Source organism: Heptranchias perlo, chromosome 16, assembly GCF_035084215.1.
Source record: "Heptranchias perlo isolate sHepPer1 chromosome 16, sHepPer1.hap1, whole genome shotgun sequence".
Lineage (NCBI taxonomy): Eukaryota > Metazoa > Chordata > Chondrichthyes > Hexanchiformes > Hexanchidae > Heptranchias > Heptranchias perlo.
Window position 1 is genome coordinate 51399123 of NC_090340.1, and position 26890 is coordinate 51426012.

General features: G+C 40.3%; 1 protein-coding gene across 2 annotated transcripts; it reads left to right on the forward strand.

Annotated features, from left to right (window-relative positions):
• The first annotated feature begins 288 nt into the window (after positions 1 to 288).
• Positions 289 to 26890, forward strand: klhl36 (kelch-like family member 36). 2 transcript variants are annotated; one of them, XM_067998115.1, is made up of 5 exons: positions 289 to 390; positions 6926 to 7005; positions 14043 to 15116; positions 18567 to 18724; positions 21925 to 26890. In XM_067998115.1, exons 2-5 carry the CDS (start codon positions 6946 to 6948, stop codon positions 22469 to 22471), a joined length of 1839 nt encoding a protein of 612 aa, XP_067854216.1. In that variant the 5' UTR covers positions 289 to 390; positions 6926 to 6945; the 3' UTR covers positions 22472 to 26890. The 2 variants fall into 2 exon arrangements, with proteins under 2 accessions (XP_067854216.1, XP_067854217.1); XM_067998116.1 differs by lacking the exon at positions 289 to 390 and adding an exon at positions 7113 to 7213 and having other exon boundaries at positions 6925 to 7005.

The following is a 26890-nucleotide window of genomic DNA, read 5'->3' on the forward strand; positions in this document are numbered from 1 at the left end:
CTCAGTTGATTACTTTCCTGCACTCAGCCCCATGCCTTCATTTTTAAATATATAGTTATGACCTCATTTACTTATACGAAACAAACTCTCCTTTTCACTGGACCTTAAATGATTGCAAATGGGCGTGGTTACAGCTTTAAGTGTTACGATGGCAACGGCAGGCGGAACTCCACTGGGATCAGGCGAATGTTGATGTTTGATTGGCGGGTTGAGCCCTTAGCCGCATAATTTGATTGGTTCACTAAAAACGCCAATCAAATGACGTCAGCGTTCTTCCGCTATGACCTCACGGAGTAACCGCTTATTGAGGAAATGCCGGTCGCTAACAATGTACTGGTGGCTGTTAGTGTGAGTGGGTGCTCGGAGATACGACCAGCCATTTTAACCCCGGTAATTGCTGGCTTTTTGCATTGTTTGTGATAGACCGAGTCGGACCGCAGCGGCTGTCGCAGTGCAGAAGCGGTGTGGAGGCGCGGGGCGGCTGGGATTGAAAACTCGGCTCCTGGTGCCTTACAGCTTGGGCCTCAAGGCGCATGCGCAGCAGGTTGTGCTAAGGAGGCCCATCCCCCCTCCCCCAGGTCTTCACTGTTCCTGGAAAAACAAGGAAAGCTCAGGCCCCCCCCCCCCCCCCCCCAATCATCCTCCTCCTCCTTACCACCCCCCCCCCTCCCAAATCTAGTTCACCAATCTGATTTAACACTATTACTAAATTTACCAGATAGTAGCCTTTTTTAATCTTGGAAATTCTGCAACATTTGCTGCAACTCCACTGCAAATATTTTGTGGTTTAATTTAACCTCAAGATTTTCTTAAAAAAAACTTTCATTGCTAAAACTCCTTCCTCCTTTCTTCCCCCCCCAAGGAAACAAGTAATGCCCAAGTAAATTTATTAGAACTGCAGTGGGTTCAGACACTAATGTGTCACTGCAACTTTAGCTTGAAGGGGGGAGTCTTGCACTTTAAATTCCAGTGCAGTGTGAAATCTGTCTTTTAAGGTACCCAAGGAGTCCATTGAACCTCCTGATAAACTTGCACGGTGTTGATTGAAATATTTAGAGAGGAGATGCTTCTGCCCACAGCCATTTTGTACACAGCAAAATCCCACAGATAGGAATGAGGTTTGTTTCTATTTGAGGTGTTGCTTGAGGACAGATTGTTGACCAGACTATTAGAAGGATTCTGTGCTCTTCAAATACTATCATTTGATTTTTAACATATGAATGGGCAAATGTGGCTGAAAATTATTTGAAAGCAGACATCTTTAATAGTCCAACATTCCTTCAGTACTGCACAGATTATGTGTTTTGGTCCAGGAGTGGGGCTTGAACCCACAATCTTTGGACTCTGAGGTGAGTGTACCACCAGTTGAGCCAAACTGACCATCTTCTTTGCCACAATGGATGTAATTAACTACATTCATGCATATCGAGTGGCTAGCTTGGTGAGATACTAGAGGGTTCCTTACACCTGTGGAACTCTAAACAACAACACCACCCCCCCTCCCCCCACAAGGAATGAATGCCTCCAGCAGAAGAAAACATTAAAATAGACAGTAAAAAAACCTTGTGTTGTACAAGTTGCCTGAGGAGCTGTTGTACCAAACGATCCCTTGCTGTTGAGAGTAAATGGATTGGACCATGCATATGGATGGTCCCCCTGGTGTGAACTCTGTTTAAATGGAAGGTTGTCCTCCAGTGCTGTCCATCTCACTGGTAAAGTGTGTGCCCTTTTGTTATGTATACTAATAGATCTTTGCACTGTAGAAAACCTGTGGACTATGCTACTCTTTGAACTTATTAGTAATACTTTGCCAGACTTGGCTGCTGTTTCTCCAAAAAATTGCTCCTGTGTTCTGGTCACATCTGTGCTGAACACTACCAGGTGATCAAAGGAGTAATTTGATTCCATCTGACTTCACTGCTATTTTGGTGAAATGTGCAAACGGCATACAACAGCATAAACCTAGAATGAGAGGCCAAATCCTGAGGCCGTTGAGGTCAGTTCTAGTAGCTTAACTTCTGCACTGTTTGAGATTGGGGTTGGTGCTAGAGGATTGGAGGATTGCGAATGTTAAACCCCAGTTCAAAAAAGGTGAGGGGGTAAACCCGGCAATTACAGGCCAGTCAGCCTAACGTCTGTGGTGGAGAAACTTTGAGACAATAAGCCAGGACAAAATTAATTGTCACTTGGAAAATTGTGGCCTAATAAATGAAAATCAGCTTGGATTTGTTAAAAGTAAATTGTGTTTGACTAACTTGATTGAGTTCTTTGATGAAGTAACGGAGAGGGTTGATGAGGGTAGTGAGGTTGATGTGTAAATGGACTTTCAAAAGGCGTTTGACAAAGTACCATATAATAGACTTGTTAGTAAAATTAAATCCCATGGGATTAAAGGGACTGTGGCAGCATGGATAAGAAATTGGCTAAGGGCAGAGAGTAGTCGTGAAAGGTTGGTTTTCAGACTGGAGATAAGTATACAATGGTGTTCCCCAGGGGTTAGTATTTAGGATCACTGCTCTTTTTGATATATATTAATGACCTGGACTTGGGTATAGAGGGTATAATTTTCAAGTTTGCAAATTACATGAAACTTGGAAATGTAGTAAACAACGAGGAGGATAGTAACAGATTTCAGGAGGACATGGGCAGTCACATGTCAGATGAAATTTAATGCCGAGAAGTGTGAAGTGATATATTTTGGTAGGAAGAATGAAGAGATGAAATATAAACAAAATGGTACAATTTTAAAGGAAGTGCAGGAACAGAGAGACCTGGGAGTACACATACACAAATCTTTGAAGGTGGCAGGACAAGTTGAGTAGGCTGTTCTTTTTTTTTAAAAAAAAGCATATGGGATCCTTGGCTTTATTAATAGAGGTACAAAAGGAAGGAAGTTATGCTAAAGCCTTAAACACTGGTTTGTCCTCAACTGGAGTACTGTGTTCAATTCTGAGCACCACACTTTAGGAAGAATGTCAAGACCTTCGAGAGTGTGCAGGAGAAATTTATTAGAATGGTAGCAGAGAAGAGGGACTTCTGTATGTGGAGAAATTGGAGAAGCTGGGGTTGTTCTCCTTAGAGCAGAGAAGGCTAAGGGGAGATTTGATAGAGGTGTTCAAAATCATGAATGGTTTTGATAGAGTAAACAAGGAGAAACTGTTTCCAGGGGCAGAACAGTCGGTAACCAGAGGACACCAGATTTAAGGTGATTGACAAAAGAACCAAAGGTGACATGAGGATTTTTTTTATGCAAGAGTTGTTGTGATCTAGAATGCACTGCCTGAAAGGGTGGTGGAAGCAGATTCAATACTAAATTTCAAAAGGGAATTAGATAAATACTTGAAAGGAAAAAATTTGCACAGCTATGGAGAAAGAGCTGGGGAGTGGGACTAATTGGATAGCTCTTTCGAAGAGCTGGCACTGACACGATGGGCCAGATGGTGTCCTCCTGTGCTGTATAATTGTATGATTCTATGAACTCTAATCACACCATGTAGCACTTACCCACAGAGCAATTGGGTTGGGGACATGGGTGAAAGACTTAAAACCAAATGCTCCTTGAGATAGTTTCAGATATTTGGTTAGTTTTATTGATAACCGCTTCATGTCAACTGGTACTTTTGGTCAATGATTATTTTGCCCAGCAAATTTTTTTCTCACGTTTACTGCTGAACACTCATTCATTGTGTACACATCTTTCATTTGAACCTATTTTGAACGCCTCTATCAAATCTCCCCGTAACCTTATCTGCATAAAATCTGACTGCCATTCCTTAGCCCGTTTACTTGACTTATCAAAGCTCCTTTGAACACTGCCAATCTGCTTAATACAAATCACAAAATTTGCTGAGGACACTAAATTTCATAACCTTGCTGAAATTTTCCCTCTGTTATCACTTAAGAATAATGTTAAAAGCAGCAGACTCGAGGAACTATTCTGCAGTTTCACACTATCCCCCAAACAAATCTGGTCTGCTTTTTATTATTAGCCAGTTTTCAACTTATCCAGTTAATTTATCATTAATTCTACAAGCATTTTTTTAAAGCACAGCAAAACATTATCAAGGACCTTTTGAAACTTCAAATTATGGAGTGGGTAATTCTGATCCATTAACTTACAGTTTCCCTGTCAAAGAATTCCAGCAGATTTGTGTTGTATGACCTGCTGCTTCTAAAGCCAAGATAACTAATCCCTATTTGCTTTAGATGTAGATTGTTGGAATCCCATAATTTGATTTTAAGAATTTCCCCTGAACCAAGATGTTAATTGGTGTTGAATTCCCTAATTCACGTTTTGCTCTATTTTTTGAATATCAGGATAATATTTGCTGTGTTCTAGTTCTTAGATGCAGTCCCCTATATTTAGGGGTTTCCTAAAGGTGCTTTTATATTGTTCCTTGGTTGCCAGCACCTGTACCATGGGACTTCCGCAGCTTGCGATCACACCACGGTAAAAGGAATCTTTTAGCAAGGCAGACCTGTTTTTCACCAAGACTTCCTGCTGCCAATCTAAATCAGACTAGTAAATGCACTGCTGCAATGCAGCAGCATGCTTCAGTAGTGATGCCAAAATATCGCAGCCAGCCTGTGGATGCGCTCCCACTTTGCTAGTTCACAGGGAGAATAGCGGGGCGATTTAATAGTAAATTTAGGAGAGCGATGCTCTGAGGCTGGTCTCCCCAAGATCCAGCCTTTAATGTAAAAGGCTCTTAAGTGTTAGCTTAACTTTTGCCTGTTTTCTCATTCATTTGCTTGAGGACTGTAGCACGTTTCTCTGCTGGTTCAGGTGCCCAGTGAGCATATTGGGGGTGATTCTGTGCTCCCAGTGGGGAGCTGTGCTCACAGATCAGAGAATTTGGACAGCAGTGTTGTAGCCCTATCTCTGTCCTGTACTCCCTACGAACATGGATTCTCTGGTCGCACAGGATGGTGGAAACACCCCATAATGCTTTGAATTTCTTCTTTTCATATAGTTTACTAACTGGGGGTTGCTCTCCTTAGAGCAGAGATGGGTGAGAGCAGATTCGATAGTGTTCAAAATCATGAAGGGTTTAGATAAAGTAAATAAAGAAAAACTGTTCCCATTGGTGGAAGGGTTGAGAACCAAAGGACACAGATTTAAGGTGATTGGCAAAAGAACCAAAGGTGACATAAGGAAATTTTTTTTTACGCAGCAAGTAGTTATGATCTGGAATATGCTGCCTGAAAGGGTGGTGGAAGCAGAGTCAATTGTGCCTTTCAAAAAGGAATTGAATAAATACTTGAAGGAAAAAAATTGCAGGCCTACGGGGAAAAAGTGGGGGAATGGAACTAACTGGATTGCTCTTACAAAGAGCCGGCATGGGCTCGATGGACCGAATGGCAGCCTCCTGTGCTGTAACCATTCTATGATTCTATTACATTTGTTATTCATGCCGGACCCAAAATGGCTGTCACACATGCTTTTAAATGACTATAGAATGGTCAAATGATTTAGATGCTATTGCTACAGCTGCAATTACCACTTGTTATTTGATCCACCGATTTGTTTAACCCACGCTCTGTGAATCAGGATTTTGAGCAAACACCTCTCAATGCCAATATTTCTTGTGGAAAACGTGGTGGGCTGGACTTTGCTGTGAGCGGCGAACGAACAGTGCCAGCTGTTCTCTAGACTTGCACTTGCCCATAGACTTTCTATGAGCTTTTGCACGGCACGTTATTCCAAGTTAGAGTTAGAGATCTATTCAGGGCAACGCCCTCTACAGGGCATCTGGGATCTATGTGAACAGGGCAAGCAACTGTGTATCCCCTTAGCCAATCAGATTGAAGAATTGTTAATAAGCAGTACAGAGGCTGAATCAGGAAGTGTAAGTTAGAAAAATGGATTCAGTGTCAAATCAGGTACAGTAAGCAAAATAGAGAGGGAAAGAAATATTGGATTAAGAGACAGAGATTAGAGACAAAGAAAAACTAAAGAAATTAATTTACATTTAAAAAAAAATCCAACAATAATTAAAAGCTGAAGGAATGAGACTCCATACTTGTAAAAGTTAATTTTCAGTGCCAGAGAGGTTGTTTGGCAGTAATTAAAACTTAGCATGCCATTATAAGGCTGTTTACACCAGAATAGACAAGCCCTAACTTTTTCTGGCTAGTTTAGTTCGTATTTATGACGTCAGTGCAGGAACTTCACGCTGTTCAATTCATTTGAATAGTGAGTCAGCCGGCACAAAAACAGCATCTCGCAGCTTTTGCAGGAGCAGGGTATCTTGGGCAGCAACTTCCGGATTTTTGCATTTAACTGCACATGTGCGGTCGCTGGAAGTTACTGTTCGATTTGCACATAAATAACAGTGAGTGCTGTTAGCCTCGCTGTTATTTTTACAGCAAAATCCAGTGCAATAGAACTAAAATATTAAAGTGCTAAGGATACAATGTTATGATCTACCAGTATGAGAAATAAATGACGTATTATCTTATGCTAGTCATAAACGTGACCAATGGAAAACAATACGATTATTTTTATATGTAAAAAGATGTCTGGTATGGTACCTCACTTCATTTTGTCACACATGCTGTGCCACTGAATTCTAGTATGCGGTTATGTAGCCCATGATTTCCTGTGCTCATTATTTGGTCATTCATTGCATTCCATCCCAAATTGTTCTGGATAGATTGCCATAATACCTGGTTCTTCCACTTAACATGAGCCATCCCTACCTGCTAACAAAATGGAAAAGTTGAGTATCTGTTACTAGAATTACTAATTCTGTGAAGGTCAGGCAGTTTTGGTAAGTGTGGTTGATGAATTTACTAGGAGTGGCCAGCAGGTGGCTAAAAAGCAAGCTATATGCTTTGAACTCTCCTGTACAGTATTTGGTTTCAAAACAGCTGAGGCTTTACCATAACAAAACATGATGATTTACTGATACTACTTTGTCAGGTGTCGCCAGGGAAGCTGCAATGGAGGGGACAAAGCAGTCAAGAGTGTCTCGTCCACACAAGATCAGCGAATCATCAAAGGTTAGTTTGTTGGCTCTGCATCTGATGTCGTTACCAGTTAATGTGAAAGAGGAATCCTCGAATGGCACAATAGTATAGCTGCTAAAGATGTTTCCTCATCCATACAGCTCCCAGCAATAGCTATGAATCATATTACGGTTCTTTGGCTGCTTGGCAGGACTCATAGAAACAACCTCGGAAGAAAATGGATGATATGTCTTTTCTTGTGGTAGGTGCACCTTTGTTGCACGGGTCATTGAACAGCATTCAGTTTAGAAGAGTCAAAGGAGCCCACAACCTGTTCACTTGCCCTATCCAGTGAAACATTTTCTTCATAATTATTTATCAGAATAAAGAATTTAAAAACCAACATTTATCGAGTGAATTATGATTCTGCTGCTAAGAAATTTTTAAAAATCCATCACACAGGATTGTGATCTTAGTTCCAACTGGGGTACACTACTCACTGGGTGGGTACGATTGTAGAATTACATAGATTCTATGTAAATGAAAATGTACAACATTCAGAGTCCTCAGTCCCTACTGAGTCAATGATGAACAGACACCATCCAGGGTTAGGTATGACAATCAGCGTACTATCATTAACAATGAGGCCCATTACATTCATACTGTACAGTACAGCACTAGTGAAACTTGGTTAGACAAGGGGAGAAGAAAATAGATGGGGAAAAAGTTAATTAAACATACAATAGTACAATCCTACCCACCCAGTTAGTAGTGTACCCCAGTTGGAACTAAGATGACAATCCTGTGTGAAGGATTAATTCTTGAAAAACAAATTAGTTGATTTCTTGTGATGGTCACAGATAAATACATTTTTTTAAATCTCTATTAGATCCAGGTTTAATTCCCAGTGCGTGATGAATTAGCCAATCTCAATCGGTTCAGTGGTAGGTGTGCTACATTTGGGCATTGGGCCCCTGGACTAAGCGAGGGGGGCTGAAGGGAGAAATCATCCACGGTACCTCCCTCCTCCTGATTGCCGTGCAGTGCCCTTTTCTGAAAGTGTGGATGTTGAATGAGAACAGGATGTTGTGATGATTCTGAATCGCTGACTGCAAAAGTAGGAGGAAAACAAATTGTATTGCATGTCACTAATATATTTTTTCTCCCTTTTTTTTTCCTGGGTCACTAGCAAGTACAGCCAGGAAGATGAGTGGGTAGCTTGCTATCACATTTCTGCCAATATTGCTCAGAAGTATAGACATTCTCAGGCATCAACTGCTTTACCATCCTTCCATAGTGCAGTCTTGTGTTGCATATCAGTTCATGTGAGATGTTATTAGAAAGTGCTGTGAAAGTAGAATAACTGTGGTTTTGTATCTGTTTCTGTATACAGGTTTCTGCCCCATGATTTCTCCATATAAGGAGTTTGAGTTAAACCTGATTACAAACACCTTTGGATGCTTTCTCTGTTAAAGGCACTATATAAATGTGAGTTGTTGTTGCTAGGTAGGCACTGAACAAAAGCCAAAAATTCAGAAATGGAAAATGATGGCCAAGTCACCACAGGCTTCACTTTAAGTGCCTCCTAGTAGCCAGTTTAAGAGTCGTGGTGCCAGAAGCCTAGTGTCAAGTTGTCTACTCTGGAACATGATTAGCAAATTGGAGTGAACCAGAAAAATTTGATATAGGAATATGCAATATTTCCTCAAGCATCAACTTAATTTGTGGTTGCTAATTCAAATAGTTTTGAAACTGAAGAAGACATCCCTTTTATTATGATACCATAATTTGTAGCAGACATCATTTTGAGGAAAAGACTTTACATTGTGCCTTCATGGAGGTAATTGTTTGCTTTGTTTTGCCCCTTTATTTCTCCCCCTGAAGCCTTGCTGAGCTAGGATTCCATGGGCTCTGATTGTCCTCCAGTGCCAAGCCTAAGTGGCCATTCATCATTTGTAAACCTAGACAGTGGGTGTCAGAAAGCTATTTGACCCATGCTGGGAAGGATGGAGAACAGAGACCAGCCTGAACCTGTCCTCAACAGAGGTCCAAATATGCACCTCCAACAGGGGTTACTGTATGGCTGTCAAAAGTGGGAACTTTGGCTGATTTTCTCCATCCCTCTCCCCTGACCTGACAAACCAGATTCCAAAGCTGTTGGCAGAATGTGTTGTGGCGGTGAAGGCGCAGTCTTTCACACTTTATCATTAAGCCCAAACATCCAGTCTTACTGGCAAAAAATGTTGTGTGGAATCCAAAAGACTGTGTAACACACAGTAAAGCCCGACACATCACACTTTCTTCTCACATTCTCCATAGTGGTCATCCTGGACCTTTGAACTGATGGATCACACTCGTTTGGCAGCAGGTGGGATTCTCTTCTTTTTTTTTTCCCTCCCCCACCCCTACCAATTCAATGTGGGTTGAGGCAGATGGGAAAAATAATTGTCTGAGAAAATGATGTGCTCACTGGTACTGAGATCAGAGAAATTCTTCCAGATCTGATCCCATTTTTATGTTGCTTGTCAATGGCCGGCCAGCAAACCACCAACATGCACCAATCCAACTGTCTGTGGAAATTCGCAAAGTTTATGGTGGTGTCGTCAAAAAAATACAACATAAACTTTACTACAACAGGCGTCCACACCAGTTAAAAAGACATTCCCTAAACCACGGCCAGCCTCCTGCGCCTTCCATAAGCTGTTAATATAAAGCTTTCTCCCTATTCTCTCTGATTCATGTCATCCAAATTACCTGTGCTGTATTCTATGCCCACAGTAAATGAAATTATGACTATAATTTTTAATTGCAACAAAAAGCACATTCAGTGAAGAAACATCTCAATTGAGTCAGCTTATCACTTGAGTGCAATTTATTTTTACCAAATATTACCAAAAACTAGAGGTAATATGAGCATGCTACCAATATTCTGTTTTTGCAACATATAAAAATTATTTTCTTTGGTAAACAAAATTTACATAATATATAATTGCTATATTTCACCCATGACTAAATTGGAGTCATTTTTACGGATAGTTATAAATTTCTTTAATATTGGTCTTTTATGACTGGGCCTGTAATTGTTTGTAAATTTCAATAAAAGCCAGAGCCTAATTTCAATATAAACATATAAAATAGTATTACACTATATGGTCATAATTTTAAAATGTCTTTTAAATCCTGAGGTCAGTAAGTTTTTATAAAACAAAAAGCAATGTTTTCAATTACCTTATCATAGTATCGTAGTATGTCACACCACAGAAGGTCATTCACCCATCGCGCCTGTGCCGGCTCTTTGAAAAAGCTATCCAATTAGTCCCATTCCCCTGCTCCTTCTCCAAAGCCCTGTAAATTTTTCCCCTTCAAGTATTTATCTAATTCCCTTTTGAAAGTTATTATCGAATCTGCTTCCACCACCCTTTCAGGCAGTGCATGTAGGTGTTATAATGAGAGCTTGTGTCAGAATAGGGCTCCCAAACACATTTTCAGAGATTTAATTTTTTGTTTAGTCATTCTAAAGTTCATGTAAAGAAAGAACAAAAGCACACAAGGGGGAGGATTAAGTTGATGTGAAAGCTTCATGCCTTTTCCATACAATTCGCTTCTCGCCAGCTCTCCTGAAGTTGTAATGCCGGGGCATAGATTCATGGGGTGTGGCATTATCTGCTACCTCACAGAAATGGCCAATCTTCATGTGTTGAGAGTATCAACTGGCTATTTAACATTGCGGGACATAAGTACCAAACTCAATTGTGCCCACCCATAAGCACTTTCCAAAGGAGTCATTTGAAAACAATCAGGAGTGGAAACTTTGGCTCTCATTTAATTTTTTTTAAAATGTTCATAATATTAAACTAGGCAAACTTCAATCTCACACAAGTACCTCGATATCATATCCCTTTTTTCCTTTGGTTTAATTTGCTTATTTTTGCTGATCTTTTTTCTGGACTCTTTTTTTTCCTCTAACCTACTTCTATATGCTATTTCAACAACTGCTGTTCCAACAAAAAGTATGGCAGGATTCTGCTGCTATTTTTTTTTAAAAAATAACCTTTTAAGATCTGAATTACATAAACTATTTGATTTTCAGGTTTACATGGTTTGATACTCAATTAACCATTGCTCTCTGCTCTATCTTCCTACATTAAAAATGGTTGTATTTGTCTGATTGTTCAGTGGGTAAAGTGTACTACTTACTACCTGTTGTGATACTGAGTCATATAGATAATGGCCTTTGCTGAGTTAGCTGATCTCAGCCGGGCAGCGATAGAAGCGTTGCTGGTAGCCTCAATGTTGTAGACTAGGCAGGTGAAGGCACGTAGGAATGGAAGTAGGCCACTCAGCCCCTTGAACCTGTTCCACCATTCAGTTAGATCATGCCTGATCTGCAGCTCAAACTCCATTTACCCATCTTTGTTCTATATTCCTTGATACCTTTACCTAACAAAAATCTATCTATCTCAGTCTTGAAAATTTCAGTTGACCCAACATTCCACAGTCTTTTGGGGGAGCGAGTTCCAGATTTCCACTACCCTTTGCATGAAAGAGTGCTTCCTAATTTCGCTCCTGAATGGCCTAGCTTTAATTTTAAGATTATGCCCTCATGTTCTGAATTCCAAATTTCTGGAAATCCTCTATTTCCACCAGAGGAAATAGTTTCTCTATATCTACCCTATCGAATCCCTTAAATCATTTTAAATACATCAATTAGATCACCCCATAACCTTCTAAACTCAAGGGAATACAAGCCAAGTCTATGCAACCTGTCCTCATAATTTAACCCTTTTAGCCTCAGTATCATTCTGGTGGGCAATAAATCAATATCATTAGGGATGGGCAATAAATGCTGGCCTTGCCAGCAACGCCCACATCCCATGAATGAATTTTTTTTTTAAATCTGCGTTGTATCTCTACTAGGGCCAATATACGTTTCCTAAGGTTCAGTGCCCAAAACTGAACACAGTATTCCAGATGGGGTCTGACTAAGGCTATGTACAACTGAAGCATAACTGCCTCACTTTTGAATTCAATCCCCTTGACATAAAGGTCAACATTCCATTAGCCGATTTGATTATTTTTGTGGTTCCATCTCTTGCTTGCTGTGCGGTGGCTCCAGCTGGAACATGGCGATGTACAAACATCGAGTGAGGACAGGATCAGGCTCAGCTGTGATGCCAATGATCAATTAGCTTGTGACAATTGCTGTTCAGGATCACCTATCAAAAGTGGCTATTACACCTTGGCAGTGGATGGTTACCAGCACCTGTAGACACATCATTAGCCTGAATCAGTGTTTTCAGGAGAGCAGAGAAAAAGTTTAGGGAGGCCAGGGAAATGAAATAGTTAAAAGGAGTAGGAAATAATCTACTTCATGGTGATTCAACATTCACAATACACAAACATATAATGTGTAAATTACTTCTAAAAATCTCTCATTACTCTGTTCTGCAGGCATGTCACTTTGTTCCATGTTATTCTAGGCTAGAAAGTCACCCATTCATAATTAATGGATGGAAAACTTAGGGGCAGATTTTCCTGTTCCTGGGACTATTGGATTGCCTCAATGTGGCAAAGACAGGAAAATCGGGCATAATGACCATAATGGAGTACACTTGATTTTTTTCCCTTGTCCATTAATTTCAGCGGACGGAAAATCGGGCAGGCTCCCATACAGATGTGAGTTCCCCACTACCCAGTTTTCCTGTATTTGCTGCGGCAAGGCAATCCAATAGCCTCAGGCACAGGAACAGGAAAATCTATCCTTTGATGTCCTTAACCATCGCTGTTCATAGTAACTGTCCAGCACTACTTTCATCTTCACAACTGGCATAAAGCAATTCCTATGGCAAAAGAACAAAGCTAGCTACAGTACTTGAAAGTTGGCACATAAAACATTTTAATTTTTACTCCAAATGTCAAAACGTTAGATAAAATAAGTAATCTTTCCCCCATTTATGCTGTTTAGTGAAGATGAGGTAAAACTTCATAGACCAGCAAAAAAAAACAAAGAAAAAACTGACAAGTTAGACGATGCTACAAAATTTAGGTAACCTATTCGTAGAAATATATTGTAAATATTTTGAAGGGAATTTACAAGGCACTAATCTAGTCTTGGGGTGCTCAAAACCCCATGAGCTTTGTCACGATTTGGCCAAATCTGCTAATTCCCATGCAATATTTGTTCTTTGTATAATGCAGTCGTGCACGATTGCAGATTACATCAGGGTTAGCTAAATATCTGTGTGTTTATGTATTTGGCATTTTGTTCAGATTGTTATGCCATTTCTTTGATTGTTGAAAAATCATAAGTCTGTGCAAACTGATTTAATGTTTTAACTATTGTATTAGCACAGATTATAATGCTTGTATCACAGCTGGAAACAGCACTGTAAAAGAAAGCGGAGTATTTAGTTTTGGCTACAGATTTATTTAGCCACTACAAAAAGCTACAATACATAATGTCCTGGTTGCTACAGCTGGAGTGGTAAATCCTGAAAATTGTGCTGCATTTAATTAAAATGATACCGGCATCCAGCTGAACCTAACTGAAACAAATTGGTTATCAGAGTTTGAAAGCACAGCTGGTTTAAATCGCCTAGTTGCATAATGACTTATGGCCACTGGCCATTTTAGCAAAATACCTTTATAAAATTGTTTATATTGCCACTGCATAAAAGTAACAAGTAAAAGAAAAGTATGGAAAATAATAAAAAGAAACAAATTTGATCCATGAAGGAAAAGGATTTGGGTGTGATTACAATAATGAAGCTGAATATTTCCAGCGAAGCTCTTAAACTAATTACTAGGATATGTCTTGTGGGCGTTAGGCTGTGTCAAAACAAACTTATTCAACCTTGTGTGGGTCATTGAGACTGCACTGGATTTATTGTCCTTTTACATACTGCACTCTGCAAGTATATGAATACTTCAAAGTATATACCAGTGTAAACTAAAATGTGCAATTACCAAATGCATAAACTTTCTGTATCTCAATTTAAATGCAGGTCCTAGGGCTTCTTATGCAGTAATTTTCACTACAAACGCTAAATGGAAGGTGAGTGCAATAATCTTAAGGTGCATTGTCTTTTCAGGTATACAGGTGGGCAGATCATTCTAGTGTCGTCCTTCAGGGGCTAAATGAGCAGAGACAGAGGGGACTGTTCTGTGATATTGTGCTTGTGGCAGATGAACAGAAAGTGTCAGCCCACCGGAACCTCTTGGCAGTCTATAGTGACTATTTTAATTCTATGTTTACGATTGGAATGAGGGAAGCTTATCAGAAGGAAGTTGAATTAGTTGGAGCCTCCTATATAGGCCTGAAAGCTGTGATCGACTTTCTCTATAGCAGTGAGCTTCCTTTGGACGGTGGAAATATTGACTATGTACTGGAAACTGCACATCTTCTACAAATTTGGAAAGTGGTGGATTTTTGTTGCGAGTACCTAGAGAACGAGGTTAGCGAAGAAAACTATCTTTACCTTCAAGAACTGGCCTCAATTTATGACCTGGAGCGATTGGACTGTTACATTGATAGTTTTATTCTACATGATTTTGGTACCCTTTCCTTTACTCCAGACTTTTTGCAGAACATCTCTGTGCAGAAACTCTGTCTTTATTTGGAGAGCAACAATGTACAACATGAATGTGAGCACGATTTACTGCAGGTCGCACTGCAGTGGCTGACACAGAGTCCTGATAGAGAGCAGGATGCTCGCCTTGTACTTGCAACTATCCATTTCCCACTTATACCTAAAAGTGATCTGTTACACAGAGTTAAACCTGCAGTGTGCTCCCTGCTTCCCAAAGAAGCAAATTGCGAAATCTTCTTGGAAGAAGCGGTACATTATCACAATAACATCACAAAACAACCAGTACTTCAGAACAAACGTTCTGCCCTTCGCTCGGATATTGAAAGGCTATTGTTTATTGGTGGGGAAGTGTCAGAACGCGGAGAAGAGCTCAGTGATGACATGTGCTTCTTTGACGTGGTGACAGGGCAATGGTTGCCTGAAATGATGCTGCCTGCAAGACGGAGCCATCACTGTGTAACTGTCTTTGGAGGATTTATCTTTATGGCAGGTGGAAGCTCATCTCGTGACAATGGAGGTGACGCTGCTTCAAACGTCCTTTATAGATATGATCCTAGATGTAACCAATGGTTAAAGGTAATTTTCTTCTGTTCTATAACTTGACATCTCTTCTATTCAAGCATCAAAAATGAATCCATACGTGAAAATTTCACAAATATTTGCAGGCCTGTTCCATGTTTTCTGTTGCCATTGTCTTTATGCTGTGGAGGGACCAGTAATGTCTGGAAATTGATGGCATTCATGTATTAATTTGCCAATGAAAACCATTAGAGAAAGCTATATAAATGAGTTCAAGAAACTGCTATATATATTTCTAGAGAAAGAAAGGATTGAAGGATAGGTATGTGGATTGATCAAACAAAAACAGGTGGAGTTATTGGGCATAATCATTTGAAATGTTTCTCCCCTCTTCTTCCTCCTCCTGGATATTGACTTCCCCTGAGGTACTGTTCTGTGGACATCAGGTGTCCTGACATTGTGCCTTGGTGGCACTTCTTTGTGGGTGAGACTAGTCGATGTGTGCTTACAGGCTATTTGACTGTAGAGGGTACTACAGCAAAGCTTGATCCTGAACTCACCCATATGTGAATTTTTGAATATGTGATGAGGATCCTCGGATGATTTTTTTTTTCCCCCCGTCCCTTCTAGCCCAGGATGCTTAGTCCTGTTAGGTTGCCCGTATTGCTGAGATCAGCTATCTTAGTAAGACCCGTGTATTGCTCAGTTGTGCACTCTTTTGCAAACTGAGCGATATGGGAAGGAACGGGGACATTGGTTTAGGAGTACTGCTCATGCAGAGGATAAACACCAATATGGACTGGTTGTGCTGAATGACCTGTTTCTGTATTGTAATTTCTAGGTAATTCTATATAATTCTCTGCTACTGAGTTGAAGATAAAAGGACGGGACTGGTGCTTTAAAAAAAGATAGTGAGAGGAAAGAAAAGGGAGTGGGTAAATTGGTGAGGAGACCGTTCTTTGCATTAGTAAGCAAGTGTACCAGCCCAACCAGTGTGTGGAATGACAGGCAATGTAACTCAACTTATGTTGTCAGGGCACTGTTACTGGGAACTAATTTCCTTCAGGTACTGGTCCAACACTGGCTAAAACATTCAGCCTTCTCTTTTTTTACAAGTCTGTTGCAATTTGTAAGAGACGTGCTCGGCCAGCAGCAAAAGACACTATCACTGTGTCAAAGGAGGTGATTGGCTGATAGCTTGTCACATGTTGGAGCATCTCCTATGGTGTCCGAGGCTGACCTGAATATTCTCAATTGAATTTGAAAGTACAGCATTCAGCCAAACACTGATCAAATTATAATTTTAATGTGACATTTACACTTTCATCTGTGCTAGTTTGATATAATTGGGACAGAGAAACACAGTTGCTGTGTGTAATGCATACATTGACTTGAGTCCTTTTTATAATTGCGGAAACAATTTAAAGAAGGTGCAGCACCGAAAGAATCTGCTAGTAATTTCCAATAAATTGTACAAAGATATTGAGCGCACTATTAAAAGCGAACTGTGTCAGCAGATGGAATAGCCTTTCACCCACAAGTAATTAATATAAAATCCCTGACTTCACACTGGGGACTTTTGCAATTAGTTCTACTGATCTATTATGTAAGAAGTAAGGCAGAAAATTTGCAAATAGAATGGAGGGCATAAGAAGCAGGTTTGATGTGTGTAACATAGTCTTAATGGTCTATTAGTGGCTTACAGCAGCTTTTGACTTTGTGGGCCATATTGGTGCATACTATGGCTCCTCAGAGACCATGTATGAAGTTGAAATCCAAGTTCCTGAAGTTGTTGATACTAATAGATCATGGTTTTCTGATGGAAGATTTATCCACCAATGAGACAACAGCATTAAAACCAGTCTTGCAAAATTCAAGCAGAGCAAATCCCATCATGACAAGTTGTGAAACTGAATTCAATAAATCAGATAATCTGTAGGCTAGTGCCAGAAAATGACCATGAAAGCTGCCAGCTTGTCGTAAAAACCCAAATGGTTCACTAATGTCCTTCAGGGAAGGCAATATGCCACACCTAGCTGGTCCGGCCTACATGTCGCTCTATTCCCACATTATGTGGTTGACTGTTAATATCCTCAGGGCAACTGGCATACTTAATGACCTATAATTTGCTGGAGCGGGGCATCTCGTAGCTTGCGCCGTTAATTAGATTTTTTCCCCTTACCCTTCAACTTGAAAATGTTTTGCGCTGTTAAATTTCTGGAAGTGCAAGTTAATAACAGTGCAGCGAGGGCAGTGGGGCATCTGGGACCTTAGTGAACGATGAGACCAACAGTCTATCTCCTTAACCAATGAGATTTAAGGATTGAGGAAGAAACAGAGGAACAACTGAGAAGGAGGGTGAATTAGAGTCGAATCGGGTACAGATAGAGAGGGAAAGAAAGATTGGATTGAGAGAGAGAAAGAAGACAGCAAGAAAAAATGTTTTTAAAATTTTAATTTTTAAAAAAAATCTGAGTACAATTTACTATCTGTAGGAATGAGACTCGACAGTTTAAATTGTTCCCTTCTGGGCTGGAAAGGTTGATTGGCATTGCAGGAACATAAATCTCCTCTTTTAAAGAGGTATTCAGGCTGTTAAGTACTAGCCCTAATTTTCTACAGAGTTTAATTGGCAATTAATGCGCAAATGCAGCGTCTTCATGAAACTCACGGAGGTTGAGGGTGAGCTGTGGTTTTCGGGAGGCTACCTGCAGAGTGGCGCAAATGGTCCAGCAACTTGTGGTAATTTGCAATTCACAGAGTAACTCTTCCTCACCACAAGTTGCTGGACGATTTACACATTAATAATGGTGAGTGCCATCAAACTCGCTGTTATTTTGGCAGCAAATTCTGGGCAATAAATACTGCCTTGCCAGTGTCACCCACATCCCAAGAACAAATTTTTTAAGAAGCGAACACTTATGTTTTCCATTTAAAAGGAGTGATAGGTTAGGATTCTTTTACGAAGGGGTCAACTCAAGCTGCCAACAGCCACAAACAACATAATAGAGGAAATAAATGCTCCAGGATTTGACCTGAACATGAACATTGCGTTCAATACTTATGTCATTGGTTACAGTATAACAGGAGCCTAGCATAAAATGGCAATAGATGGTATGAAAATACGTGCTGTGCTTTGGCCTGTGGTTCATGCATGGGTGTCATGGTTGCATAGGATAGCTGTAGTCTCTATGGTAACAGCTTTCCACTCTTCATTCCCTTTCAATTAAGGGTGGTATAAATGACTGTTTTAAAGTTAAGGTATTGAGAGCTTTCAGGTAAGCAGGCATTGACCTAAGAGGGAGATGGATATAAAAATAAATTTCACATACACATATGCACATGCATATAAATTATATTACAGAAAAAGGCCCTCTTCAAATTCAGCCTTTTATTAAATAGTGAATAACATTAGAAGTTTTAATGGAATACAGTTTAAAAGAAGTTATGAGAAATGGAGTTATTTTACATATGTGGTTTCTTAGATGTTCTAGGTTTGTTTTTCAGTTTGCTCCCATGAATCAGAGGCGAGTGGATTTTTACTTGGATGCCTTTGCAGATTTTCTGATAGCAGTTGGAGGCAGGAATGAGAATGGTGCTTTATCCTCTGTTGAAATCTACAACCCCAATAAAGATTCCTGGTCCTATGTTGCTGGCCTACCAAGGTATAGCAGTAATTTTTCACATAGTTAGTATTGTATGATTCTATTGATTTGTTGCATGTACTTAATATAGAGACTAAAATGAATCATTCATGATACCTTAAATCTGTGAATTGGTTTTCATCAGTCTATTTAAAAAGAACTTTTGCACAACAACAGCTTAGTGTGTTTAATATAGAAAATATCTTGAGGGTGAAGAAGCAAAAAAGAATAGATTAAAGGATCAGACACCAAGTTATGGTACAAGAGATAGGAGAGATGACCAATGGCTTGGTTGAAATGATGCATTTTTAAAGGTGGAGTTTAGGCAGGATTTAAGCAGATACATTTAAAACTCCCAATGAATAGAATATGAGTTCTAATTGTGCCGGCTTGCTGGTAAAGGACGCTGTACACAGTTCTGATAGTGCACTTCACTGTGTTTCATGGTAGAGTACCCCATACTGCATCGTGACAGAAGATGTCATATTTTTCACACTGTCCTGTTGCCCTGAGCTTGATACTATGGAGTCAAATTGTGCATCTGATTGTGCGTGTACACGTTTGCATGTAATGTGTATACAATATATTGCCTATCTTGCACACCACTGGAACTCTTAAACATTTTGGTGAATTGCCTTGTGCATATCCTATACCTTTGACAGGATCTAACAATGCACTTCTAAACAAGTTATCACCATAATGGCCTTCTACTGTTATCTGGATTCCTCTCAAATTGCTGTATTGTGCTGCACTTGACAACTCATCAATGCTCACAACCTCTTGTCTCCTCACAGTACAATGGCTGAATTGCTACATCCTGATCATCTCCATATCCTTCAATGGGGCATTGAAAATCTTACTTTTCAGTTCAAAGATAGTTTTTTTTCATGTCTTTAGCAAGTCTAACCAACAGCTATCACCTCTGACCTTTGACTTCCACCTTTTTGACCTTTTTTAGTAGTATTCTTTCGCTATCTCCTCTGACCTTAAATGGGACTCCCACATCTCTTCCATTGCTAAAGCTGTCTCTAAGAAACTTGGTTTCCTCCTCCATGCCAAACACTTCGGGCCCGATATTACCACGGCGGTGGGTTCGCGGCTGGGGGTCGATTGGGCGCATGCAATCGCAGGCTGATTGGATCCACTTACCTGTTCGTCCAGGTTCCCCACTGCTAAGCTGCGCGGCGGGCGGACTGCGCATGCGCAGTAAGGTCTGTCAGCTGGAGGAGCTCTATTTAAAGGGGTAGTCCTCCACTGACTGATGCTGCAAGAAATAGGAAAAATTACAGCATGGTGCAGCCCAGGGGGAAGGCTGATCCCAGGTTAATGATGCCTCACTCCAGTACTCATCCCGCCGCTACCACTCAACCCAATCCTCATGCAATCTCATGGCTCTATCTCATACTCACCCTCTCATGCATCTCTTTCACAGTCAGCCTCACTCAACCTGCCACTACCTGTGCTGCAGCCACAGGGCATGCATCACATATGTGCAGTAGGAAGCGTAAGGCAAACGTGTCGTGAGCATGAAGGGGATGCACAAGGGTGTTTGAGGGTTTGTCATGGTTTTTACTTATATTTAATTTCTGATCAACTCACATTACATATATTGGCACCACTACTGCCACATCTTTGCGAATCTTGTCTGGTTTGTGCAATAATGCCCTTTCCTGAGGATCACAAAAGACCCACAACTGATGCCACCCATTGTGTCACTGCAGAGTGGGTGTAGGTGTATTTGCAGGGCTCTTTTGTGCAGACGACAGAGACGTCGGCGACGTCGGCGATGTCCCCGGTGGCATCCTGGAAGGATGCGGAGGAGATGTTGTTGAGGGCAGTAGTGACTTTGAGAGCGACAGGTAAGAAGATGGTGCTCGGGCCAGCCAGGAGCAGCTTGGCATGAAGGAGGCTGCAGATGTCCACGACTACATGTCGAGTGACTCTGAGCCTCCGTGTGCACTGCTGCTCAGAGAGGTCCAGGAAGCTGAGCCTCGGTCTGTGGACCCTGTGGTGAGGGTAGTGCCCTCTGCGACGCATCTCTCTCTGCGGCTGCCCTCCCTCCTGCTGTGCAGGTGGATGTGTCACAGCACTGTGTTGTGGAGCTCCACGTGTCAGAGGTGGCCGGCGAGGCTGGTGATGCTGTTCGCCCTCCGAGGAGGTCATGACTGCAGCTACGGCGGCCCCCAACCGGAAGATGTGCAACTGAGGGGGTCCGCAAGGTAGGTACATGTCTCTGGACCCTGGGGGTAAGTGTGCAAGTTGGTGAATTTTATTGTTAGGAGGAGGGTGGTGGAGGCCAAACTTTGTCCAAAGTGACAGAGTGGCCTCCTGCAATGAGTGAGGGTCTCCCACCCCCCCCCCCTCCCCCTGTCAAATGGACCTTTGCAGCTGCCACAGGCTGATGGCTGCAACACGTCCATTTGAACTGGGAGTGTTTCCCCCAGTACAGGAAACAGTCCCAGTTGTTTGCAAAATCCCACCCCTCCTAAAATATGTTAATCAGGTCTCTAAACGACCTGAAATACCTAAATAAATACCTTAAGTGGCACCCCGCCGGCTTTAATTGCTGGCGGGAGTCCCACATGCGGGGGCTGCGCGCACATGTGAGCGCGTCAGTGGGAAACCCGGAAGTGGACTGGTTGGAGCCGGGCTCCCGACCCGCCCCGGGAATCCCCGATTTTCAGAGCCCCCCCCCCCCGCCACCAACGCACCCGATCGCGTGTGCGAAAATCGAGCCCTTCTTCTCCCCTTCACAATTGTTCACTGTATAAAGCATAAGTCTGTCCCCCCTTCATCCCTCCATTGGCAGCTGTGCCTTCAGCCATCTCTGCCCCAGGCTCTAGAATTCCCTCCCTAAACTCTCTGCTTCTCCATCTCTCTCTCCTTTAAGAAGCTCCTTAAAACCTACCTCTTTGACCAAGCTTTTAGTTACCCATTCTAATATCTTTCTCCGGCTCAGTGTCAATTTTTGTCTGATTATGCTTTTGTGAAGTGCTTTTGCACGTTTTACTGCGCTAAAGGCACTATATAAATGCAAGTTGTTGTGTATATATTATGTTACAAGTGTATCTAATAAAAGATGGTGCTGTAAATCAATTATGCAATTAAAAACTGTTCGTGATTTACCACATCATTAGAACCACTTTCCTCCTTAAATCCATTCTATGCAATGTATTTGTTATGATTGTTTCATTAACATGATCTTTGTCTTTCTTTCATAGGTTTACGTATGGCCATGCTGGAACAATATATAAAGAATTTGTATACGTCTCAGGAGGTCATGATTACCAAATAGGACCCTACAGAAAGAATCTTCTTTGCTATGACTATCGAACTGATGTTTGGGAAGAAAAAAGACCTATGATAACTGCTCGAGGATGGCACAGCATGTGCACACTGCAGGACCATATCTATGCTATAGGTGGCAGCGATGATCACATTGAGTCTATGGAGAGATTTGATATTTTAAGTGTGGAATGTTACAGCCCACAGTGTAACCAATGGACCCGAGTTTCCCCTCTCTTGCAGGCCAACAGTGAGTCAGGAGTGGCAGTCCTGAATGGAAAAATTTACATCCTTGGTGGCTACAGCTGGGAGAACACTGTGTTTTCAAAAGCTGTACAGGTATACAACAGAGTTGAGAATAAGTGGCTCCGTGGCTCAGACCTCCCAAAACCAATTGCAGGAGTGTCGGCCTGTATTTGTGTGCTAAAACCTAGGTCTCTAGAGAAGAAACCGAAGACTAAACACCAGGACTGCGGTAGATAATAACCAGTCCAATCAGGCATAATCTCAGGATGTCCATTAGTTTAATTTTAATCCATTGTGTTATAGAAAAAGCATGCAGCAACCCTCACTACTGTTAGGTTTCTGTCATTTGGCAACATTGTTTGAAAACAGACACCTGTCCTATTTATTCACTGTAAATGCTATGTAATGCTGTGTTCATGCATAGTACTTTTCTATCTATAGCATACATATCATTCAGTGTTCCTAAAATGTGATAAAAAAATTTAAAAATAACTAACTCAAGAGGGTTGGATATAGAGGTGTTTTTATCCATTTAAATGGGGTTTGATTTATAGCGTTAATTATAAGTGTACTTGGGGAAATAGAGTACATTTTAAAAAAAATGCATTCAGTTTTAAGTTATTTGTGCATTCACGTGTGTGTAAGTGAGTGGCGCACACATGTACAAGCCTCCAAGCAGTCTGGTCCTATCTTGTGTACCTAATATTTACCATACTTGATGTGACAAAAGTTGCTGGTTTGACCAAAATGTAGGATGTTGGTAGATTGTTGGAATGGCCATACGGCATAAGGTAAGCAGTATTATAATTGATGTCTGGATGACATTACAAGTTTCTTATGGTATGAAAGTCAAATTAACAAGTTTTCTTCAAAAAGAACTGAATTCTGAGTAGTTTTTATATGCTATTTATTCTGTAATAGAGAAAACAAAACCCTTAGCTGTATATTTAATTTAAATCTAATCAACAGTATGACTGAAGTACTAATGTAGCAGTTAGCTATTTTACGGATCAATGAGTTCAATAATAAAATAGAATAAGCCCACAATTTTTAGGTAATTAATTTAGCTGTATCAGCTGCCCTGTTGCAGTCTTTTGTGTTAGCATAATCACTGACAAGAAGAAATTGTAAATGACGATGAAGTATGTTTTCTTATTCCTTTCCTCCACTTTTAATTACTTGTCTCTTTTCTGTCTTCCCCCTGCACCCCCCCAAAAAAAATCACTACTAGTTCCCTACGTGGAGAGCAGCCTGCTCTCACATCTCTGCCAATGTTGCATTTCGATGGGAGCTACAGAAGCTCAGGTGCTTCCCTGGCACAGCTAAAATCAAAACCTCCCCATGTAGGAGGAATCATGGGGATGAAGTTGCATCACTGAAGTATTAATGCACTGCAGGATTGTGTTTGTCATTTTTAAATGTTCTTTTGCTATGAGAATCAAAAATAAATTATATAAAAAGTACATATTTAAGAAGTATGATTAAATAATTTCTTAATCTGTATATTATTGTCATCCTTACACAGCCCTTTAAGGCAGAAAATAAGGATTTTTTTTTTCTCATGAGGCATTGTTAAATATGTGAGATGGTGTTTTTTTAATGTTTGGCTTGTCGTGATGCATTTACTCAGAACATAATGGACACATTCGAACAGTGTTAAAGCACAAAAAGGTGGAGTGTAAATATATGGCCAAGAGTTTTCTTCAGTGTTTTTAAAATATAAAGCACATTTGTTTTAACATTTTTGTAACAAAGTAAGCTGAAAAATTAATTATAACATAGCAATAATACACATGCAAGAATTTTATTAGATTTTTGGCAATATGTATTTAAACTCAGCATTTACCTGAGAACATAAGTGCTGCAGTATCCCTTTCTTTGTATCTTTTTAACAGACTTGTATTTAAAATCTGTAACCCAGAATATTGGCAACTCTTTCTATTCTCCTTCTCCCCCAAGCAAGTTTGGATTGTTAATGGTGGAAGTAAACTTTTATATATCGCCATAGTTACTGATTCTACAGTGAAGAACTCTACTCGTTTTGGCTTTTTGTGGAAAGCACCTTTTCTTCATATTAAAATGGCTTTTAAAAATCTAAGCACTACTTGGACCTGTAGCACGTTCATCATCTTGGAGCTGAGTCAGTGTATGGGACCCAGGCCTACACTTGTAAAGTCACCCACCCCCATCACATGTATGATGACTTGTGCAGAGCATTACTCGTTTTAACTGCCCTGTACCTACTGTCTGAACTATCTCTTAGGGTGGAATTCTTCAGGTTTTTTTTTGTTCAATTGTATATTTTTTTTTTAAAAGGTACCAAATAGAAAGCTTTACGGTTTTTTTAAATAAAGACCTTTCTAGGCAAAAATTTAACTATTCGCAAAAACATGGTACGTGTAGCTCCAAACACCAGTAGCAGTCCCAGATGGAATAGGTGACAGTGGTGAATTATGTCTCTCAAAGAAACTATATAGCACTAATGTTTAGTGAACAGGCAAAGAGTTAACTTCAGGGAAGAGTTACAGGACATGCTAAAAGTACACTCTACAAAGAAGAGAACAACAAATAGGATTCAGAAATGCATCAAAAGAAATCTTGTGGGAAGTTAGATGGACAGGTTACATTGACCAATAGTCTACTCCTGCTAGAAATTTTAGTTACTTGCTGAATTCTGTTCATCTCCATGGTCTCGGCCTGCGAGCATGGTCAATACTTACTGCCAATTGCAGACTCTTCCAATACTGTTTGCAAGTCTTATCTGCTTGACTCGAACCAAATTGGTTGCAGTCTGCGTCAAGCATGTGGACCTAAAGAACTTTACAGTTGGAATTAAGATTCATTATCGTTCTGATTTTCTCACCTATATGGTAATATACTTCCTTCTGCAGTATAATTGGAGGTGGGGGAACAGGTTACTGCAGCTTTCAATTTAATAGTTACAGTAACTATTAAATCTTGGACATTACACCAGAAAGCTATAGGCACATATACAGGCCTATATTTCAATAACATGACAGATGTAGACATGCCAATTATTTTGTTTACCTTGGGTAAAGCAGTCGTTCTACAGTACAGGTATTGTAAATACTACATGAGTAAACGTGTATGTGTGAGTAGAGCAACTGTATATAATGACGACAATGTGCATATTCAAATGTGTTTATTCATTCTCATGGGTGTTTGGTACTGCCAACTAAAATGTACAGTATTCCCTTGTACAAAATAGCACCTATTTATTTTGATAGTAAACGATCTTGCAGAACTTATTTACTTAAAATGAGCATGCTTGCATGTGCTGTAATTTTAAATGAGGTTTTGTTTCTTGAGATGTTTTTGTAATATATACAGTGGGGAACTTAAAGCCAACTGTTGTAAACACCATTTTAAACAAAGCTATTGTGAGGTGTACAGCAGTTGAAATTAAATTATGTAGTTAGTCAGTGTTTCCTGTAATTGCGGATGTATTCTCTTTCTACTGTAACATTAACAGAGCTGAATCATACGTACAGCTTCTGAAATTAAATGCCCTTCGCAGACTGCTCGAGTGTTATTGATACCGTGAAATTGCTATTGTACTATTTTGCATTGTCTGAATTCTAGAATTCCGAAATGCCAATCTGCCACCTATTCGTTTCTATGATAAACTATTCAGCTTGATATTGTATACTAGAACCCAGCTGGTCACCAGGTTGCCTATGCTTGCCTGAATTTATGACCCCGATGACATGTAAAAGTACAGATTCTTGCTGACCTACTGGGCTCCCAATATTTTTCTAAATACTATAAACATTTCAACAATTTTGTGCCTAAGAGAATCATGCTGTGCCCTCTACCACAAATGGCCCTTATTTACCTGAAGTTCTGCAATGATGATGACAAACTTGCTATTAACTAATTCACTGGATTATGTAATAGGAGAGAGTGGTTTAATCTGTTCCCTGTTTAGCCATCAAGATCTTTATAATCTGCTGGCAAATTTGGGAAACCAGTCTATGTTTCGGAATCTGTTCGCTTTTGAATGACTCCTCTTCCCCGTGGAGTTGACAAATGCAGGAGATTTGCTGATTAAAATTGCCAAATTCTGTTTGTGGCAGATATTTTGAGTTTTCTGGCCTCATGTACACCAGATATTGAGAAATTCTAGCATTGATATCATTTTTTATGTTGTGTAGCATTGTACCAGTTGAGAGAGAAAACATTATTGGGGTAGATTTTCAATTTTTTGCTGGGGTATTAAACTGGCGTTGCGGATCAGCCGACCGCTATAGAAACCGCCAGATTTTCATTGATTTTAACGGAATTGAAAATTGGGCGATTTCTATAACTGGCGACCGATCTGCAACACTAGTTTTATGCCTAGGCAGCAAGTTGAAAATATGCTCCATTATTGACCACATAAATAGGGTCAATGTTAAACTGCAGCCACTCATTGGCATTCTTCACTTCATTCTCAGTTACCTATTTTTATTAGTATGTAAGTAGATCCTTCCACAGGTTTCTTTCTCTCTAATTCTGCTCTCTTCTCTTCCCTTCCCCCCCCCACCCCATTTCCCTCATTTTTATTTTTCAGCTGTTAAAAATACAAATCTATAAAACTGGATTTAACTTGACTTAGCGAAAACCATTAATAAACTCAACTGTTCACGAGAAAAA

Bases quoted from the DNA above. Each gene is read 5' to 3' on its own strand.
- klhl36 (XM_067998115.1), top strand. From the start codon at position 6,946: ATGGAGGGGACAAAGCAGTCAAGAGTGTCTCGTCCACACAAGATCAGC. The intron at 15,117-18,566 runs GTAATTTTCTTC...TTTGTTTTTCAG, and splicing joins GATGTAACCAATGGTTAAAG to TTTGCTCCCATGAATCAGAG. The intron at 18,725-21,924 runs GTATAGCAGTAA...TTTCTTTCATAG, and splicing joins TATGTTGCTGGCCTACCAAG to GTTTACGTATGGCCATGCTG.